General features: G+C 50.2%; 2 protein-coding genes across 2 annotated transcripts; both read right to left on the bottom strand.

Moving 5' to 3' along the window:
• Positions 1–1,642: 1,642 nt before the first annotated feature.
• LOC102446315 (uncharacterized) lies at positions 1,643–7,465 on the bottom strand. The gene is made up of 4 exons (XM_075897775.1): positions 7,359–7,465; positions 6,938–7,245; positions 2,256–2,651; positions 1,643–1,702 (listed from the first exon to the last, which is right to left on the bottom strand). Exons 1-4 carry the CDS (start codon positions 7,402–7,404, stop codon positions 1,643–1,645), a joined length of 810 nt encoding a protein of 269 aa, XP_075753890.1. The 5' UTR covers positions 7,405–7,465.
• Positions 7,466–13,305: 5,840 nt separating this feature from the next.
• Positions 13,306–21,134, bottom strand: LOC102446550 (uncharacterized). The gene is made up of 5 exons (XM_075897774.1): positions 21,054–21,134; positions 20,632–20,940; positions 19,514–19,641; positions 14,594–14,711; positions 13,306–13,703 (listed from the first exon to the last, which is right to left on the bottom strand). The coding sequence occupies exons 1-5, from the start codon at positions 21,097–21,099 to the stop codon at positions 13,306–13,308; spliced, it is 999 nt and encodes a 332-aa protein (XP_075753889.1). The 5' UTR covers positions 21,100–21,134.
• Positions 21,135–21,369: the final 235 nt, after the last annotated feature.

Genomic DNA, 21,369 nt, shown 5'->3' with positions numbered 1-21,369 from the left:
GAGGTGGGGGGACCTTAGGCAGAAGTGGTGGGGCTTTGGGCATTCAGTCCTTAGAGCCACCTGTACTGTCCTGAGCCCTCTCTCCCCGTGTGGAGCAGCAGAGTAACACTCCAGCAGAGTAACACTCCAGCAGCAATTCAAAGGGGCCTGGAGTTCCTGGGGTTCCTTTGAATCTCCCAACCCCACGACAACTGCTCTCAGCCCCCATCCCTGTTGGTAGTCCTGGGAGTGATCTGCACTGAATGGTGGGTAACAGCTTCTTGTTACTTGCTTTTCTAGCTGCTCCCGTCTCCCTTGGCCTCGCAGTGAGATCTTGTCTATACTTACCTGGAGAATGACCCAGAGATCGATCTTCCGGGGTTCTTTCTGGCAGGTCTAGTAAAGATCTTCTAAATCGACTGCTGATGGCACCTCTGTCAAGCCTCGTACTCCAAGGGGTTGCAAGGAGTCAGGGAAGCCAATGAGAGAGTTTCTCCTGTCAGCCTACCTCAGTTGGGATGCCTCAGAAATTCAACTTAGGACACATCAACTCCAGCACTGCTGTTCACGTAGCTGGAGTTTTGTATCTTAAGTCAACTTTCTCCCTAAGTGTAGACCAGGTCAGAGGGTGGGGGGGAGGAAATGAGATCATTCCCTTCCCAGAAACTCTCCCTGATCCAAACCCAGCAGGCAGGTGGAAGGGGATGTCAGTTACATGTAGGTGCAGCTAGCAGTGCTCTTCTCTGAATTTGGCCTTTGGTCTGTGAAAGGCCATTTGGGTGCAGCTGAGAGGAATCATCCGCGTAACATTTGCCCCACCCAACAGACCCCGCAGAAAACAATGGAGGAGCTTTGCATTGCTGTGCACACAGGCATGTGATAACATACGCACATGCAGCGGCATCACTGCCACCACCACTGCAGTGCAGCAGGGCCAGCTCCGTCCATGCGGCCCTCACACTTGGATGCTCCCCCTGTAAACGCCAGCAGAGCTAACTTATTCCCCTCTTCTAGCTCTCCTGGCCGTGAGGCCTGCAAACTGACAGCAGTAAGGCCATGAGTGAGCTGAAACCCTTTCCACTCTGCTGCCATTGTTTTCTCATTGCTTCCTTCTGCTCATCCACAAGCCAGTCTGTCAATGCCTGTCATCTCTGGTCTTATGCTGAGACTGTTAGAGCCTTAGCAGGGACCGTCTCTGTGTTCTGTGTTTGTACAGAGCCCAATACAAGGGGGGCCTGGACTGTGACCTGGACTCCGAGGGGCTGCGGTAACATGGATATGTAATAATCACAGTGTTACAGCCTGCGGTGAAGCATGTTCCTGGGCTGCCACGTGCAGACATGTTCAGCATGAAATGGAATGTCAGTTGCGTTACATGTAGTGGAAAAAATATCCAGAATGCAATCTCTTCTGAAGTGCTCCTAAAGATTCACTGGGCCAAACCTAGCAGGTGGGTGGAAGGGGTGTCAGGAACGGAGAGGTACAGCTAGTGGTGCTCAGCTCTGAATTTAGCCTTTTTTCTGTGTGGGGCTGTCAGTGGGCTGGACGCAGATTTGGGCAGCAAGTCTGACTATGTGGAGCACAATAGAAGAGCTTTGGTGTGCAGACAGATATGTTAAAACACATGCACTTGAAGAGCAGTCACTGCCTGTTGTTTCTAGTTTTACACCAAGCTTGTTAGCACCTTACCAAGACAAGGGACAATGACATGGTCTATCAAAGACTACAGAAACACAGATATGTAATAAACACAGTTATGCAGCCTGAAATGAAGGACTTCCCTGTTCCACATTGAAATTCTCTTCAGAAGTGCTCCAGTTCTTGGTGTGTGTGTGTGTGTTTGCATGTGAAAGAAAAGGGAGGGGGCGCAGGACGACTGGATACGCTGTGAAGAGAGGACAGGAAAATTGAAGGACCTGCCTCCCTTCCCCTTCCTTTCTGCTCAGCAGGCACCTGGAATACACAGGCTTCAGGATGCACCCATAAGGTAGAGGCTTGAGCACCATCCACCTCTTCCAACCACAGTTTCGTGTCTGCCAGCCCGGCCGCATTATTCTCCTGCTGGCACCTTGAGCTGCTGCCTCAGTTCCCAGCTACTCCCACCCAGACCTGCCCCATGAGGGTTAGTGCTGGGTCTGGAGACCACGGCCGCAACATGCAAGAGAGCCATCCAGGTGTGTTGACAGACACCCAGCTGGAGTCAGGAGTCCTAGCCTGTGCATTTGGGGGCTCTGGCCCTGATTGGAGTGGGCCCAGATGCTAAGTGATGCTAAGACCACTTTTTCCCACGCAAAACTATGCCCCTTGTGTGAGCCCAGGCTGGGGGGGATGAAGACAGGAGAAGTTTTTATCTCAGTTCCCCATTTGGCTGTATCACTGTGATTAGCACTGCTAGCCCATACAGAACAGTAATAGTCAGCCTCGTCCTCTGCCTGCACACCGGTGATGGTCAGGGCAGCGTTGTTACCGGATATGGCCCCAGAGAACCGGTCAGGGATCCCGGAGGGTCTGCTATTGGTGCTGTATATAAGTGTCCGAGGAGCTGAACCAGGTTTCTGTTGAAACCAATGTGGATAGTTGCTGCTGGTGATGGCACCAGTGCTCAGGCTGCAGGACAGCGTGACGGCCCCTCCTGGGGTCACCGACATGGAGGGCTCCTGAGTCACCACAGGCTGTGACCTGACCCCTGAAAGCAACAAAACAAACAAACTCAGCACAAGGACTCCGGCTCCTCACCCGCAGGTGGCCTCCATGTTGTGTCAGTGCAGCCAACAACCCCTCACCTGAGCAGTAAGTGAGCAGGGCGAGGAGCAGGGGGGCCCAGGCCATGGTGGGAATCCAGATGAACTCGACTTCCTGAGGCAAACGTGTCTGTGGCTGGGGACCCTTCAATCCTCTCTTAAACCCCCAGCACTGGAGAACGGCCCTTTTATGCAAATCTGCCCCATTCTCTTTGGCTGTGAGTTATTGAAAATTTCAGTCCTGCGTATTAACAACTGCAAAGATGATCTCACTTCAAATGCAACCTCAAAATGAGGCTTTTTTTTATAAGATTTTTTTTAACAGTAGTCCCCATAAATCTGTGCATTTTCACTTTTTATTTCTAGTTCAATTGAAAAGACTAGCATTAATTTAGCACAACGGATCTAACTGGACTGGAGGGAGGTTTGGGCTGCACATCTGACCATGTGGAGAACAATGGAAGAGCTTTGCTGTGCAGACAGATATGTTATAACACATGAAGAGCAGTCACTGCCTGTTGTTTCTGGTCTGACACTGAGGTTGCTAAAGCCTTACCAGGAACCAGGGACTGTGACTTGGTCTACCACAGGATACAGTAACACAGATATGTAATATTCAGTGATGCAGTCACCTCTGAAGGACTTCCCTGTGCCAGCACTCGCAGAGACGTACTGCATGAAGTGGAATGCCAGTTACATTAGATGAAATGGAAAAAACGCTTTTCCAATAATACCCAGCGTGTAATTCTCTTCCAAAGTGCTTCTGAACCTACAGCGTCAACCAGTTCCTTGGGTACCTCAGACCTCCTGTCTCTTTCTTCCCACCACTGGGTCTGGATGAGGGATCTGAAAGGACCCAGCTCATCAAACCCCATGTCTGTGCACCAGGCTTTTCTGCACAAATTTGTATTGAACAGCTGACTTACTGCAGTAGAATCAATTCACTCTGAAACTGAAGGGAGACAGCGCCTCCTGCTGGCCAGTTAGAATTGAACCACATGTCACCTCTGTGCGGAAACATAGATGGGAAAATCCAGCTGCATTTCAACTCACATTTTATTCTCCCCTCTCTGGAGGGGAAGGAGAATTCCCTATAGTTCCTAGCTGCGTGCAGCTTTGCTTTCGCTTTTTGTATGAGGCTGCTGTCAGTCTCCTGTTCTGTGCTAATATTTTACACCCAGGTATATTAAGGGCCCAGGCACTTTCTGTAATTCTCCAGTCAGATACAGGGCAGAGTCTGGGGTGGAATGAAGGTTCTTTCTATGCAGGTATCTTGGAGAGGCTTTTATCTGCATTAACACCATCATTTACAGGCTCTTAATTTCTAAATGTGGCCTGGGTCTTGTTACTTCAAAAGAAATTGACCCATGGTTTCTTCATGTGTGACAAGCTCCTGTCAGCCCCCGGCCTCATGCGCTGCCCTCACTCCGCCCTTGATATATAGCAGAATCTTCCCCCCATGATACCTAAACCATCTGAATTCCACCCAGTATGATTCATACCCCACTCTAGATGGCTCCCTGTTCGCTGAGGAATAAAGTTAACCCCCTGGCTGTGTCTAGACTGCATCCCTTTTCCATAAAAGGGATGCAAATTAGACACATCGCAATTGCAAATGAAGGGGGGATTTAAACCCCCTCGCCTCATTTGCATAAACGTGGGTCCCGCTATTTTCCGGCTCGGAGCTTTGCCGGAAAAAAATGCCAGTCTAGACGGGGATCTTTTGGAAAATAAAGTCTTTTCTGAAAGATCCCTTATTCCTCTTAAAATAAGGAATGTCTAGGGGGTTCCCTTTAACAAGTGATAAAGATGTAGCCGTTTTAGTCTGGTGTAGCTGAAACAAAATACAGGACTATGTAGCACTTTAAAGACTAACAAGATGGTTTATTAGATGATGAGCTTTCGTGGGCCAGACCCACTTCCTCAGATCAAATAATGGAAGAAAATAGTCACAACCATATATACCAAAGGATACAATTTTAAAAAAATGAACACACATGAAAAGGACAAATCACATTACGGAACAGAAGGAGGATGTAGGGTGGGGGGGAGGAAGGTGAATGCCAGTGAGTTAATGATTTTAGAGGTGGGGAAGGGGAAATGTCTGTGAGTTAATAGTATTAGAGGTGATAATTGGGGAAGCTATCTTTGTAATGGGTAAGATAGTTGGAGTCTTTGTTAATTCCCCTGCGGAGAGTGTTGAATTTTAGCATGAATGCCAGTTCAGAGGATTCCCTTTCAAGTGCAGATTTGAATGTCTTCTGAAGTAGGATGCAGGTTAGCAGGTCATTGAGACAGTGTCCTTTCTGGTTGAAATGACAAGCAACTGTTTTTTCTTTGTGATCCTGTCTAATGTCTGTTTTGTGGGCATTGATTCTTTGGCGAAGTGTCTAATCTATGCTATCATGTGCCGAAAGTGTCCGTCTGCTATGTAGATTGGACAAACGTCTCAGACACAGCTTCAGCAGGCCAAGCCTCAGAGGAGTCTCAAATCATGATCAGTGAACCCCAACTCCTCTACTCAGTATTGCCTGACCAGTAAGCCTGACTTGAGCCACAACAGACTGGTAACTAGATCCATCATCTGCAGGACATGTGAGTGTGTGTATATGTGTGTGTGCATACGCTGTTTTTCCTTTATCTTGTGCTTTCAGTAAGTGTGGCATATTGCCTTTTCCCCTGAAAAAAGATCCCGTCTGCTTCTTATAAGCATAACACATCAGCTGGCCGAAGCTCACACTGCGTTGAGCCACCTAGAACATCTCCAAAGGCAGTGCAGAGAGCTGAGGCTGTGGGGAAGGTCGGGCAGAAGGGGAGGGGTCAGACAGAATGGTTCTGTGGCCCAGATGTGGCCCACTGGGTCATGAGCTATTGCTACAGGCCAGTGTCTTTCTGGACTGCAGAGTTCAGGAGAAGCAGGGACCAGCAAGGCACTAATGAATTTCTAGACGGCACCATGGAAGCTGAAAAGCAGATGGGCTGGGCAGAGGTAGACGATTCTAGGAAGGAGGGATTTTGAAAGCATCTTTATCTGACACAACTAGTACCTGAGCACTTCCTCCAGCTATGGACATGGGGAGGAAGTGTTCCCACTAACTTCCCACTAACTTCCAAGATGTGCAGGGCGGTGTCCAGCTGCCGGAGGGAGATGGGGGTGGTAACACAGGAAACTGGCAGCCAGAACAGGGGTCTTTACACAAGAAACACACGGCCAGTGGCCATCAGCTCCCAGACTGAACTAGGCAGAGGTGGGTCTGTAAGACAGGAATCCCTAAGGCAGCCACAGCTGCTCCCTTGCAGACACCTAGCAGACAGCATAAGAGCTGTGCACCCTGTACCCAAAGGGAGTCAATGGAGATTGGCTGGAGCAGAACTCAGTGCTGGTAGCTCAGATTCTTAAGGAGGAGCAACTGGCAGGCAGGAATGGAACTGAGCAGCCAATGTGAGCCCTTGCACTAGCAGAGACAGGAAAAGAGGGTGGGCTTCAGGTTACAGATGCATTGGCAGGGGAAGGGATGATGGGGCTGAGAGGGCAGGAACAACTGGGGGTGGGAAAGATCAGATGTGCAGGTGGAGTCCAGTGCCCTGTAGAGATGAGGGGGATCCAGTGCTCTGGGGTGGGACAGACGCTGAAGAAAGCGGTGGGGGCACAGGACAGATTGGGTGTCCAGTCAAGCGAGGACGGGTGAAATGGGGGACCTGCCTCCCCTCCCCTTCCTTTCTGCTCATCAGGCACCTGGAATACACAGGCTGCAGGATGCAACCATGGGACAGAGGGGGCCCTGACAAGACTTGAGCACCAACCATCCCTTCCAGCCATAGCTTGGTGTCTTCCAGCCTGGCCACATTGCTCTCTTGCTGGCTCCTTGAGCTGCTGCCTCAGTTTCCAGCTCCAGTGCTACTCCCACCCAGACCTGCCCCAAGAGTCACTCCCCCCCCCCCCCACAGGACTAGTGCTGGGACTGGAGACCAGGACCACAGCATGCAGCTATGGCAGGAGAGCCATGCAGATGTGTTGACAGAGACCCAGCTGGAGTCAGGTATCCCAGCCTGTGCATTCAGGGGCTCTGGCTGTGATTGGGGTGGATCTGGATGCTAAGCGGGTTGTCCATAGACCAATTCCTCCCACGCAAAGCTATGCTCCTTGTGTGAGCCCACTCTGAGGGGGATGAAGTCAGCGTAGGTTTTTGTCTCAGTTCCCCTTTTGACTGGATCACTGTGTGAGCACTACCAGTCCATATAGAACAGTAATAGTCAGCCTCGTCGTCTGCCTGCACACCAGTGATGGTCAGAGCAGCCTTGTTACCGGATATGGCCCCAGAGAACCGGTCAGGGATCCCGGGGAGTCTGTTATTGGTGTCATATATAAGTGTCCGAGGAACTGAGCCTGGTTTCTGTTGATACCAGTATGGATAGCTGTTGGTGGTGATGGCTCCAGTGCTCTGGCTGCAGGACAGCGTGACGGCCCCTCCTGGGGCCACCGACATGGAGGGCTCCTGAGTCACCACAGGCTGTGACCTGACCCCTGAAAGCAACGGAACAAACAAACTCAGCACAAGGACTCCGGCTCCTCACACACAAACCTCCTCACCTGCAGGTGGCCTCCATGTTGTGTCAGTGCAGCCAACAACCCCTCACCTGAGCAGTAAGTGAGCAGGGCGAGGAGCAGAGGGGCCCAGGCCATGATGTGAGATGCAGGTGAGCTCAGCTCTCTGAGGCAAATGGGTCTGTTCCTGGGTTCCCCCAATTCTCTCTTAAACCCTCAGTGCTGGAGAACGGCCCCTTCATGCAAATCTGACTTCCTTGACTGTGACTTACTGAAAATCTCAGTCCTGAGTATTAACGACTACAAAGATGATCTCACTTCAAATTCAACCTCAAATTAAGGCTTTTTTTAATACGATTGTTTTTTAAAATAGCCCACGTAAATTTGTGCATATTCACTTTTTATTTCAAGTTCAAGTGAAAAGAGTTGTTGCTAGCATTAATTTACCACAAAGGTCCTTACTTAAACCTACCCCTTGCGTAATATTTTATGCAAACTGACGTGTTCTCTTTAGTTACCTGTGTTGGGATCTAGATCTGGAAGGAAGATTTATCTTAAGTGATGGGGAATCACATTTTCACGAGCTGCACATGCAGCACAGTAAACCAGGTCACTACTTAGTCTCTTAGCAAACAATTTCTTAGTTGTAATTTCAGCCTCCAGACCCTCTGCATTGACAAGGACAAATTTTACCCTGCTCCAAACGCTCTGTTACCACCGTGATCTTGGTCCACCACACTGGGGACCGAACAATAAAATGGTGGAACTAAGGCAGGATCTGCTGCATCTTGAGCCAAAGATTTTCAAACACACTGAGCAACATTATTATGCATCTAAACACTTTTAGAAATCAACCCTGTCAGCTCAACACATCCTGTGCTTGGTGCTGGGCTCTATTGTGGCGAGAGAGGAAGCATGATCCACACAGAATGGCGGCTTACAGCTACAATACCTCTTAATGGCCCCTTGTTACTTGCTTTTCTAGCTGCTTGCCAGTCCTTTTTGCCCCCCACAGTGAGAGAGAAACAAACGTGGAGCATCGCCTCCCAGTCAGACTCACTGGGCTAACCTAGCAAGTGGATGGAAGGGGTGTCATGTACAGAGAGGTACAGCTAGTGGTGCTCAGCTCTGAATGTAGCCTTTATTCTGTGAGGGACCGTCAGTGGGCTGGTGAAAGAAGTTTGGACAACATGTCTGACCATGTGGGGAACAATGGAAGAGCTTTGCTGTGCAGACAGATATGTTTGCGGAAGAAAACAAGCCTCCACTCTGTATTGTGTTTAAGAAACAAGTAGCCAGAGGCAGTTTTATTATGAGCTGTAGCAAGGGAAAAACTGGTTCGGACAGGGGAAGAAGAATCGCACGCCCCCTCCTTCCGAGGCAGATCTTCAAATACAAGCAATTATGAAGCAGTTTATATACTGTCTATTAGATATAATAACAATAACAATTAGTCTCCTTCCCATTACAAACACCAATGGCTAACAGTTATTTAGTTCCACTCAGATGCTCCTTATCTCAAGGTCCCTGCCAGAGTCAGCATTCTATCCTTATCTCCCTATGGAGGCGAGAGGCAAAGGCAGCGTTTAATTACAGATCTCGCGTTGTCAGGCCACAGACTTAGCCTGACTCTTGCTCTCTTGTTAACAAGACCGAGATGGCTGCACACAAATTCCCTTATTCTCTTTTCCTGCCTCCACATGTTATAAAACATGCACATGACGAGCAGTCACTGCTGTTGTTTCTGTTCTTACTGTGAGGTTGTTAGTGCCTTACCAGGGACCAGGGACCGTGACCTGATCTACCACAGGCTACAGTAACACAGATATGTAATATTCAGTGATGCAGTCACCTCTGAAGGACTTCCCTGTGCCACCACTCGCAGAGACGTACTGCATGAAGTTGAATATCAGTTACATTACATGAAATGGAAAAGAGACTTTGCAAATAATACCCAGTATGCAATTCTCTTCTGAAGTGGTTCTAAACCTACAACTTCAGCCAGTTCCTTGGATGCCTGAGACCTCCTGTCTCCTTCTCCCTGCCACTCAGTCTGGATGAGGGATCTGATGGGACCCAGCTCATTAAACCCTACAGTCTGTACACCAGGCTCTTATGCACAAAAAGTGAACTGAAGAGCTGCCTTAGTGCAGTAAAAACAATTCACTCTGTACATCAAGGGAGACAGCGCCCCCTGCTGCCCAATGAGAACTGAACCCCTGTTCAGAAACATAGATGGAAAAATCTAGCTGCATTTCAAATCACATTTTATTTTTCCTACTCTCTGAAGAGGAAGAAGAATCACTATAGTTCCCACCTGCATGCAGCCCGATTTTGCTTTATGTATGTGGCTGCCTTCAGTCTCCCCTTCTATGCCAAAATGTTACACCCAGGTAGATCAAGGGCCCAGGTACTTTCTGTAATTCCCAAGGCAAATACAGGGCAGAATCTGGGGTGGAATGAATGTTCTTTCCACGCAGCAGGTATCTTGGCGAGGATTTTGTCTGTATTAATACCATCATTTACAGGGCCAGCGCACAACATTTTGGCACCTGAGGTGGGGACCTCAAATGATGCCCCCATACGTCCTCGCTTGGGCCAGAACTTTGAAAGTTCTCAATTCTGCCTTCCTCCTGTTCTACCCCTCTCATGGTTCTGCTCTGCTACCTACCTATGCACCAGCAGCAGACACAATTTTCTACACTCTGGGTCCTAGTGGCGCCTCCCTCCCCCGCTCAGTCTGGCATCTGAGGCGGCCGCCTCAATTTGCCTCATTTTAGCACCAATCTGATCATTTACAGGCTTTTGATTTGTAAAGTTAACCCCCAGGTTTTTTATGTTTTTGAACATTCAACAGGCTCAGTCCTTGCTCAGGGGCTGATTCTTCACATACTGATTTTAATGGTTGTTTCCAGACTTTCCTGGGTTCACGAGTGTGTACAAATCCAGCTGTTACACTGAGAAGTGGTTCATAATCTTACAGCTAAGTCACTACATCTGCATTCTGTCATTCCTCTGTCCCAGCCCACCCCCACCCAGACTGCCTGCAGCATCCAGTGAAACAGATGCAGTTCCCAGAGCACCACCCTGCTCAAGGCAAAAGCCTGTTAAATAGATACAGCACTGAATTTCAATGCCAAAAGATCACACAAGTGCAGGGAGACAGCGCCCTCTTGTGTCCAGCATCAGAGCTGCAGCATGAGTTACAACGCACCCTACAGTCCCTTCTCTCATCCCACAGAATTCTCTCCAGTGCAGAATTTAAGGAGAGATTCATTCCTGGTCCCAGCTGCATACAGCCTGGGCTGCCATTTGCAAGTGTCGCTGCTTGCTACTGTGTCCCTCCAGCTCAACTCCTGGACTAATAGTTACATTTGCGAATAGCGAGAGTTTGGGAACCCCTGTGACCTGTCAGAAATGCTTATAGCGGGCCTGGGCAACTCCCCTGTCTTCGCTGCTTGTTCGCTCTCAATGGGGCTTGTGTGTCTTGTTTAACCTGGTCTCTTCCCTAATGGAGCTGTTTGTATCATGGCCGCTGGTCCTGCTTGTGTGTGAAATGCGTTGGCTCGGGGATTTACCACCCAGCTCTTCTCACTCTGAATTTCAATGAAAAATGAGGTGGTCATGATCAGAGAGCAGATCAGGGGTCCATCCCATGTTTCATCCACTGGGGCAGGTCTCAGATGCACTGTGGGGGGTAATAACAGAGGGGATTCCATGACTGCACAATTAAATTGACCTTTCACTCAGACAGCTAGTTACAGACGCTGCACCTGCCACTGCCCTTCCAATCGTGCCTGTCATTTGAATGAGACACAATTGAGATGTGTTGCTGAATATTCAGTTCACGTAAGGTAATGAGTTACTGACTATGAGCATCCTATTTGAATGCATGTTTGAATTTGGTATCTGAAAGCAGGAGTATTAATTCAGGTATCTAGTTTGGCTGTGCTTCTGTGGGCGACACTCATTGCTAACACAGAGGAAAAGCCAAACAGTCTGAGGGCCCATCAGCAAGGACATTGGGCAGTGAAAAGGCTCAGCCTTCCTGACAATGCTCCATTCCTTCACTGGCTCCTGGTCCATGGGATGCTACAGAGTCAGGTCACGTAGTCACCTGATACTAACCTGCCACTTGCACAACTGAACGGTTCCACAGAGTGGTCAGAGAATCAAACAATGGATTCCCACATTTGGGAAATTTAATGTTAGGATGGGGAGGAAGCCAATCAGGGCATTCATTTCTGTTTCTGTTCCACCTCCCCACGCAAAGAGACACTGGAGAACTCCTGGAAACAAAGGAACTTGAACTGAGGAAGTGGCATAACTGCTGGACTCAGGCTGGAAAGATACCTCTGGCCTGGAAAGGACGCTACCTAAAATGTATATGTAGAGTGAGAAACTGGTATTTATAAGCAGCTTTTTATAGTGAATCTAGTTTAGCTTGCATACTTTGTATTATTTTCTTAGGCTACATCTACACTGGCCGCCTATTACGAAATAGGCATGCTAATGTAGAACTTTGGAAGAGGCAAATGCGCGGGGGATTTAAATATCCCCTGTGGCATTTGCATTTTCATGGCCACCGCTTTTTTCCGGCTTGGAGATAAGCCGGAGAAAAGCATCCAGACTGGCGCGATCCTCCGGAATAAAGCCCTATTCCTTGCAAGTAGGAATAAGAGATCCTCCGGAATAGGGCTTTATTCCAGAGGATCGCACCAGTCTGGATGCTTTTCTCCAGCTTATCTCCAAGCCGGAAAAAAGCGGCGGCCATGAAAATGCAAATGCCGCGGGGGATATTTAAATCCCCCGCACATTTGCCTCTTCCAAAGTTCTACATTAGCATGCCTATTTCGTAATAGGCGGCCAGTGTAGACACAGCCTTAGGATATGTCTACACTACCATCCTAGTTCGAACTAGGGTGGCTAATGTAGGCAAATGAAGCCCGGGATTTGAATTTCCCGGGCTTCGTTTGCATCTTGCCAAGTGCCGCCATTTTTAAATCCCAGCTAGTTTGGACTCCATGCCCGCGTCTACACGCGGCACGGACTAGGTAGTTCAGATTAGGCTTCCTATTCCGAACTACCGGTACACCTCGTTCCACAAGGAGTACAGGTAGTTTGGAATAGGAAGCCTAATCTGAAATACCTAGTCCGTGCCATGTGTAGCCGTGGGCACGGAGTCCGAACTAGCCGGGATTTAAAAATGGCGGCACCCGGCAAGATGCAAACGAAGCCCGGGAAATTCAAATCCCGGGCTTCATTTGCAACTTCGGTTGCCTACATTAGCCACCCTAGTTCGAACTAAGGTGGTAGTGTAGACATACCCTCTGTTATCTGCTTTGTTCTGATTAGTACTTCTTTGACTACTTAAATACACTTTACTGTACTTCATAAAAATGTCTCTTATGTATAATACTAGCCAATTAGCCCGTCATAAAATGGGATTTTCAGGTCTTCTCTCCTGAGCTCTCTCACTCGGTCTCTCTCTCTCTTCCTACTGGCCCCCCTCCCCCAGCTCTCCTCCACCTCCTGCCTCTCTCTCCCCTCTGTCTCTCCCCACCTCCCTTCCCCTTTCCCTTCCCCTCCGCAGTGGTACTTGGCTGAGTGCTGCCTGCTCAGCCGGGCTGCTGCGAGGGAGGGGGGCAGGGCAGTGATGTACACAGCTGGGGCCAGAGCCGTGTACAGCACCGCCCTCTCTTCCCCTTCCACTCCGGGGGAGCCCAAACAGCCCCTTGCGCTGCTGGCTCCCCTGGCGGCCTGGCTGAGGGGTACAGCACTCAACTGAGTGCCACAGCAGGAGGGGAAGAGGGGCGGTGATGTACCCGGCCCCGCCCCCTGGCCGTGTACGTCACCGCCCTGCCCCCTTCCCCTCCCTCCGTGGATACCAGGGCCACAGCATGCAGCGCTGGCAGGAGAGCCATGCAGATGTGTTGACAGAGACCTAGATGGAGTCAGGAATCCCAACCTGTGGATTCAGGGGCTCTGGCTGTGATTGGGGGCGGAGGAGGGCTGGATGCTAAGTGGGTTGTCCATAGATCAATTCCTCCCACGCAAAGCTATCCCTAAGCTGGGGGGGGATGGAGTCATGGTAGGTTTTTGTCTCAGTTCCCCATTTGACTGGATCACTGTGTGAGCACTACCAGTCCATATAGAACAGTAATAGTCAGCCTCGTCCTCTGCCTGCACACCGGTGATGGTCAGGGCAGCATCGTTACTGGATATGGCCCCAGAGAACCAGGCAGGGATCCCGGAGGGTCTGCTATTGGTGTCATATATAAGCGTATGAGGAACTGAACCAGGTTTCTGTTGATACCAATATGGATAGTTGCCGCTGGTGATGGCTCCAGTGCTCAGGCTGCAGGACAGCGTGACGGCCCCTCCTGGGGTCACCGACATGGAGGGCTCCTGAGTCACCACAGGCTGTGACCTGACCCCTGAAAGCAACAGAACAAACAAACTCAGCACAAGGACTCCGGTCCTCACACACAAACCTCCTCACCTGCAGGTGGCCTCCATGTTGTGTCAGTGCAGCCAACAACCCCTCACCTGAGCAGTAAGTGAGCAGGGCGAGGAGCAGGGGGGCCCGGAACATGGTGGATCCAGACGAGCTCGGTTTCCTGAGGTAAACGTGTCTGTGGCTGGTACCTCCAATTCTCTCTTAAACCCCCAGTGCTGGAGAACGGCCCTTTTATGCAAATCTGCCCCATGCTCTTTGGCTGCGTAATCCTGAGTATTAACCATTACAAAGATGACCTTGCTTCAAATGCAACCTCAAAATAAGGGTGTTTTTAGATAATATTTTTTTGTGCATTTTCAGTTTTTTTCTAGTTCAATTGAAAAGGGCTTTCGCTAGCTTTAATTTAACACAAGGGATCTAATTATGACCTACTCCTTGCGTAAGATTTTACACAACCCGACGAAACTTTCACACAGACTGATGTGCTGATGCTAGTTGCCTGTGTAGGAATCTAGATCTAGGAGAAAGGTTGATTTTGAGTGATGGGGTTTCACATATTTACAAGCTGCACATGCAGCCGAGTAAGCCTGGTCACTATTTAGTCTCCCACCAAACAATGTCTTAGCTCCATCTGCTGCCTCCAGACTCTCTTCATGGGCAAAGACAAATTTTACCCTGCACTGAACACTCTGTAACCGCTGCGATATGGGTCACCCTCAGGGACTGAACAATAGAATTGTGGAGCTAACGCAGCTACATCTTAAGCCAAAGATTTTCAAACACACTGAGCAACATTATTATGCATCTAAACATCTTTTTAAAACAGCCCTGTCAACTCAACACATCCTGTGCTTCGTGCTACAATACCTCTTAATGGTGCCTTGTTGGTTGCCATTCTAACTGCTTGCCAGTCCTCTTTGCCCCTCAAGGTGAGAGAGAAACAAACTAGGAGCATATCCTCCCAGTAAGACTCACTGGGACAATTCTAGCAAGTGAGTGGAAGGTGTTATGTAGAGAGAGATACAGCTAGTGGTGCTCAGCTCTGAATTTAGCCTTTATTCTGTGAGGGACCATCAGTGGACTGGAGGAAGAAGTTTGGGCAACATGTCTGATCATGTGGGGAACAATGGAAGAGCTTTGCTGTGCAGACAGGCATGTTATAACACATGTGTCACATTACTGAATTTGTGGGAAGCAGCCAGATCACTGCTGCACCCATCGGTGGGGGTGTTGGCCCCAAAAATGGGATAAAAGGGGGCCATGTGGGGTATTGAATAGAAGCTTACTGTCTGCTAATCCTATGTACGCTAATCATGTGATTGTATAATGCCTGTGTGTGAGATTATAAGCATGTTCTTTGTATGGATACTGAATATTTCTCTGCATGTGGTTGAGCACTGGGCAGAGCCCGGCCTATGAACATGCTAATTAGCGAGGCCCTGTGGGACAATGGCACTCAGTGGGCCAAGGGCACACCCAAAGAATGAGAGCTGACACCTTAGGGCTGCCAGCAAGGAACACAGGTATAGGCCACTGGCTGGTGAACTGCTGCAGCCAAGAAGAGACCAGCAAGGATGTATAAATAGGCCATGTGGCGGACTCCATCTTGGTACTCAGCTCAGCAATTCATCCCAGAGGCAGCAATGCAGGGATCGAAGAGCTGGAAAGAACTGTGGACCCATCCTGACCCTAGGATGCGCAACAAGGACTTTTAAGCCAGCAGCTGTAACTTCTCTGCTAGAGCCTGCATCGAGAACTGGGAGATTCGATGCATGTAATGTACTATCCTTTAACAACCTCACTCTCATGCTTTTCTTTATTGTAGTAATAAATTTTAGATGTTAGATGCTAAAGGATTGGCCCAGCGTGATTTGTGGGTAGGATCCAGAGGGTAAATTGACCAGGGATCTGTGGCTGGTTTCTTGGAACCGGAGAGAACTTGTTCGGGGTAGGTGGGATTGGGTTCTAAGAATCCCCAACGGTATATGAGGCCCAGGGCCATCTGGGACATGGATATTGCTGGGGTGTCGGAGGGGTTTTGCTCATGAGGCTTCAGGCAGGCTGCTGCAATGCTCTGTGGAACTGGCTTGTGGCCTGTTTGGGACTGTTTTGGCCACAGTCTGAGGGCTGTAAGAAGCCCCGAAGTTGAGCAATTCGCCCTGAGTGGACGCCCTCAGCTGTGCCCAGACACAGCCCGGTCCCTGACAGTGTCTGACCATGTGGGGAACAATGGAAGAGCTTTGCTGTGCAGACAGGTATGTTATAACATATGCACATGAAGAGCAGTCACTGCCTGTTTTTGATCTTACATTGAGGTTACTAGAGCCTTACCAGTAACTAGGGACCATGACCTGGTCTACCACAGCCTACAGTAACACAGATATATAATATTCAGTGATACAGTCACCTCTGAAGGACTTCCCTGTGCCACCACTCGCAGAGATGTACTGCATGAAGTGGAATGTCAGTTACATTATATGAAATGGAAAAATACTTTACCAATAAATACCCAGAATTGAATTGTCTTCCAAAGTGCTTCTAAACCTTGAATCTAAACCAGTTCCTTGGGTGCCTAAGATCTCTTGTCATTTCCTCCCCACCACGCAGTCTTGAGGGATCTAACAAACCGCACAGTCTGTGCACCAGGCTCTTATGCACAAATGTATATTGAACAGCTGCCTTCCTGCAGTAGAAACAATTCACTCTGCAAGTGAAGAGAGACAGCGCCCCCTGTTGCTCAGTGAGAACTGAACCACATGTCACCTCTGTGCAGGAACATAAATGGAAAATCCAGCTGCGTTTCAAGTCATATTTTATTCTTCCCACTCTCTGGAGGAGAAGGCACTTTCTGTCAGCTGCAGGTAACCAGTGGAAGTGGCTATCCGGCAGGAGCGGTTGGCAGGTGGCCAACAAGGGGCTATCGGGGCTATCTTGTGGATGCATTGACATATGCTCAATGAGGGGAGACATCATGATCAGGGCTGGACAATCTATGTAATCTACTCACCCGTGGCGAGTAGATTACATCCCAGAAGAGCCGGGTTCAGGTGATCTGTGCATGCACAGAATGCCGGACAGTGCAGCTGGCGAGCGGGGTCGCTGCGGCTCGGCGAGCCCTGATCATGATGATGTACCTAAGGACTCTGGGTCGGCACTGGCTGGACAGAGCTGTGAGTGGGGTGTTTGAAGTGAGGGAAGAGCACACGAGGGCTGTGTCTACACTGGCAGGTTCTTGCACAAGAATGGCTGATCTTGCGCAAGAACCTACAGAGCGTCCACACTGCCCACCTGCTCTTGTGCAAGAAGAGTTACAGTACAGCGTGGGAAGACAGGGCTTCTTGCACAAAAGCTACTCTCTTTTCTAACAAGTGTAGAGGTCAGAGTGGACACGCAGCTGGGGTTTCTTGCACACGAAAGCCCTATGCCTAAAATGGCCATCAGAGCTTTCTTGCACAAGAGAGCGTCCACACTGCCATGGACGCTCTTGCGCAGAAGCACAGCTCTTATGCAAAAGAACATGGCCGTGTGGACATAGACTATATCAGCTGCGATTTGGAAGTGATAAACATGGAGATCTGGGAAATAAGTTAGGTACTGGAGGAAGAATAGGAAGTTATAAAAGGGATAAAGGAGAGACAATACAGAACTGAGGGGCAAAATTAAATCAGTATTTTAGTTGTCTACATACTTATGTGAGAATTATGGCAAGAAGGATAAACTTGAAATGCAGAGGTAGGCGTGGGGATTATGGCAGGTGCTAGTGATGGGACAGACTCTACAGTGTAGTGATCAGGAAGGAGGGAAGATTTGGGAAACGGCCACCAACACTTCTGTTTTCACTAGAACAGCTCTGACCGTGGCCGCAGTGGGATGCTGATTCTGCAGCCAGCAGCTGAACTTTCCGTCTGAGGTTCCTGTGCCACATCCATCACTGTGGTATCTGGGCACTGAGACTGACCCACAGTCATTAGCCATTGCCACAGGCCAGTGGCTTGCTGGACAGCAGAGGGACCAGGGGTAATGGAGGGTGCTGATCAACTTCTGGAGAAGACGGGGGAAGCTGAAAGCATCTGGGTTGGGGCAAGGGAGAAAGTTCGAGGGAGTTTGACACCATCTGTTATCAAACACAACTTGTACCTGGGCACCTCATCCAGCCCTGCCAACTAGAACATACTAAGTAAGGTGATAGGACTTTGCTACATGGCCTTTAATGTCCAGGCCAGTGAGGGTGTTTCCAGCTGGTGGATACCAGAGGGGAACTGGGTTCAGAGAGACGTGTCTCTTTATACAAGCAGCACCTGGCCACCTGCCCCCAGTGTGCAGAGGTGGGGTTGTAACACAGGGACATAGAGGGCAGTAGAAGATGACCCCTGTAAAGAGACTGAGGCTATGTCTAGACTACAAGCTTCTTATGGAATAAACTTTTGCAGAAGAGAGCTTAGGGGAAAGCATATTTAGACAGAGAGTGTCCACACATCATAAAGCACAACAAAATAGCAATGTGCTATTTCAAAAGGTAGCATCCACACTGATTGGACACTATCTTGCATTTAAGGCCAGCTGGAACCAGATCACACAGGGCATTAGGTTTGCAACTGCTTCCTGAGACACGTGCTTAAAGGGACCCCACTGCACAGCCATTTCTCAGGTTCTTCTGCTTGCTTGCCTAGCTTTCCAAGAGACAGCAAAGAATTTCCTCTGAATGCTCTGGTTGCCCTGCCTTTGGACACCACAGTACTCTTTGCCATTGAGCTGAAAGTGCTTCTGGGCATACGATGGCCCCACACTGCCAGGCTGCAGTTTCTGCTGCATTTTGTGCAGGCTGCCTCCATGATCCTGTAGGAGCTCGACTCTGAGCTCATCATGGAGACCTCCTGCCTGTGTGCGGGAGCAAAGCCCTTGTAACCGTACCCCGTGGTGGAGCGACGCTTCTGGAGGCTGGACACTAGTTCCGACAGGTGGGACTGGCTGGTGATGGAGCAGTGGAATGACCAGAAGTGGCTCCAAAACATCCATACGAGGAAGAAGACAGTCTTGGAGCTGTGTGCCTGGCTCGCCCCTTCCCTCCGACAAAGGGACACTCAGATGAGACCTGCCATCCCCCTGGAGAAGCTGGTCACCATCACCACATGGAAACTCTCCATGCCGGACACTTACCAGTCCATGGGCAACCAGTTTGACGTGGGAATGTCAACCGTCAGAGCTCTCCTCGTACAAGTTCTACAGTGCTGACCTCACACAGCCCTGCCATGGGGGGGAGGGCTTTCTAGGGGGTGGCTTTTGGGCTGTTTGTGGAGGGCAGGAGGGAGGGCTCAGGGACCTCCCAAGGGCCCTTTGATTCTCTGATTAGTGTGTTTGTTTGTCTCCTTCTGCAGATGGAGAGGGCCATGTGTGGCCAGGTGTGCACCCTGGTTCCCAGCCTCCTTCCAGGGGTGGCTGGTGGTCGGAGGGCGACCCCCCCATCCCAAAGGTTAAGATGTGTGTGGCAGCTCCTCCCACCCCGGGGCTCAGACACGTGCGTGGCCTCCTCAGAGCCTGTGAGCAGGAGCCTGGGGGTGCTCCAGGGCTGCGTCGTGGGGCTGCGTGGCACAGACTGGTGCTGAATGTGCACCCACACGTACAGACTGCAGTGCAAGGGCCATGCTGAGAAGGCCAAGCAAAGATCGTACCACAGCCCCTCAGCATCTGCCTTCCCCAACTTGTGTGTGTGAAAAACTAAGAGCGCTCACTTGATGATCCCTCCCCAGCCTTGAAGGATGCCTGGGAGACATCCAGGCCCTGGGTTACCAGCTCCAGGCTGATGGTGAGGGTGCTGGCTCTCTCTTCCTCCTCCTCCAGCTGGTCGTTGCCGTCCTCCTCCTCATTGTTGGCCAGGAACCCTGGGCCAATGGGTGTCTTCAGCCCCGAGTCCACTACTGGGATGAGGAACGGGCAGCTCAATCCTCCAGGATGCAGTGGAGCTCATTAAAGTGTCATTTTGCACCGGAGCAAGAGCTGTTCTCTCTGGACCAGGTGAAACCCTGCTGGAGCTCCTTGACATTGCCCCTCACCTGCTCCAGACACCTGGGATGGTGGCCGTGTGGCCAAGGCCTTGTCCATTCAGCCATAGATGTTGGCATTCCTTTGTCTGGAGTGGAGATCCTGGAGGGTCTTTCATTCACCTCAGACCTCCAAGAGGGCCAGCATCTCTGCTCCAGACCAGGATGGTGCTTATCTTTTTGTGCCTCTGGCAGACTCCTGGGAACCCTGTGCATGCTCCCTGGGATGGGTAGTGGGCTTTTGTGGGGCTTGAGGCTGGGACATGGGTGCCGAGTAGTATGGCAGTGTGAGCTGCACTGTGAGATGTAGCTTCCATTGCCAGCTTCCTGCACCAAGCCTTCTCCCTGGTTTCTGCAACTTTAAGAGCTGCCAGGAGAAAGGAACTATAGAGTTGTGATGAGTGTGGATGGAGTGGCCAGCAGAGCACCTGTGTTGTTTCCTGGAGGGCTCTTTTTTGGATAGAACTCCCTCTTCTACTTCCACACAAAAGATTTTACGGAAAAGGAGTTATTCCTTGTAGAAAGTGCTTTAGCGTTGTTGGGAAAAACCCTCAGTTCTTTTGACTTTTTCTCAAAAGAATGCAATTGCTGTGTGGACACAAGTATTGTTTTTCTAAAATAATGGCTATTATTCTGGAAAAATGCTACAGTATAGAGGAACCCTGAGTGGGACCAAAAACTTGGCTGACATCATTCCCCTGAGGGAGTGGTGGAACAGCGCTCCCTGCTCAGAGCAAGAGGCTGAAATGCCTAAGGAAGAGCAATCAGGAACAGAGAGGGACCAAACTGTACAGCCGGTGTAGTGCCAAGACTGTGGGGGATGAAGACGGGAGGTTTTTGTCTCAGTTCCCTATTTGGCTGGATCACTGTGATGAGCACTACTAGCCCATACAGAACAGTAATAGTCAGCCTCGTCCGCTGCCTGCACACCAGTGATGGTCAGGGCAGCCTTGTTACCGGATATGGCCCCAGAGAACCGGTCAGGGATCCCGGAGGGTCTGCTATTGGTGTTATATATAAGCAGCTGAGGAGCTGAGCCGGGTTTCTGCTGGTACCAAGCTGGATAGTTGCTGCTGGTGATGGCTCCAGTGCTCAGGCTGCAGGACAGCGTGACGGCCCCTCCTGGGGTCACCGACATGGAGGGTTCCTGAGTCACCACAGGCTGTGACCTGACCCCTGAAAGCAACGGAACAAACAAACTCAGCACAAGGACTCCGGCTCCTCACACACAAACCTCCTCACCTGCAGGTGGCCTCCATGCTGTGTCAGTGCAGCCAACAACCCCTCACCTGAGCAGTAAGTGAGCAGGGCGAGGAGCAGGGGGGCCCAGGCCATGGTGGATCCAGACGAGCTCGGCTTCCTGAGGCAAGTGGGTCTGTGCTGGGACCCTCCAATTCTCTCTTAAACCCCCAGCGCTGGGGAATGGCCCCTTCATGCAAATCTGCTCGCTGCTCACTGGCTTCTGCTGTAGAGTTTTCTGCAGACCCGGGGTTGCCTTTCGCATTCTCTGCCTCCCCACCCCTCACACCTCCTGAGCTGAGGGTATTTTTAACTCACAGTGGTTCCTGTCGGCTGTTACTGGCTGTTACGTCCCTTTGAGTCCTG

Source organism: Pelodiscus sinensis, chromosome 15 (genome assembly GCF_049634645.1).
Source record: "Pelodiscus sinensis isolate JC-2024 chromosome 15, ASM4963464v1, whole genome shotgun sequence".
Classification (NCBI taxonomy): domain Eukaryota; kingdom Metazoa; phylum Chordata; order Testudines; family Trionychidae; genus Pelodiscus; species Pelodiscus sinensis.
This window is presented reverse-complemented; position numbering and strand designations above follow the sequence as displayed.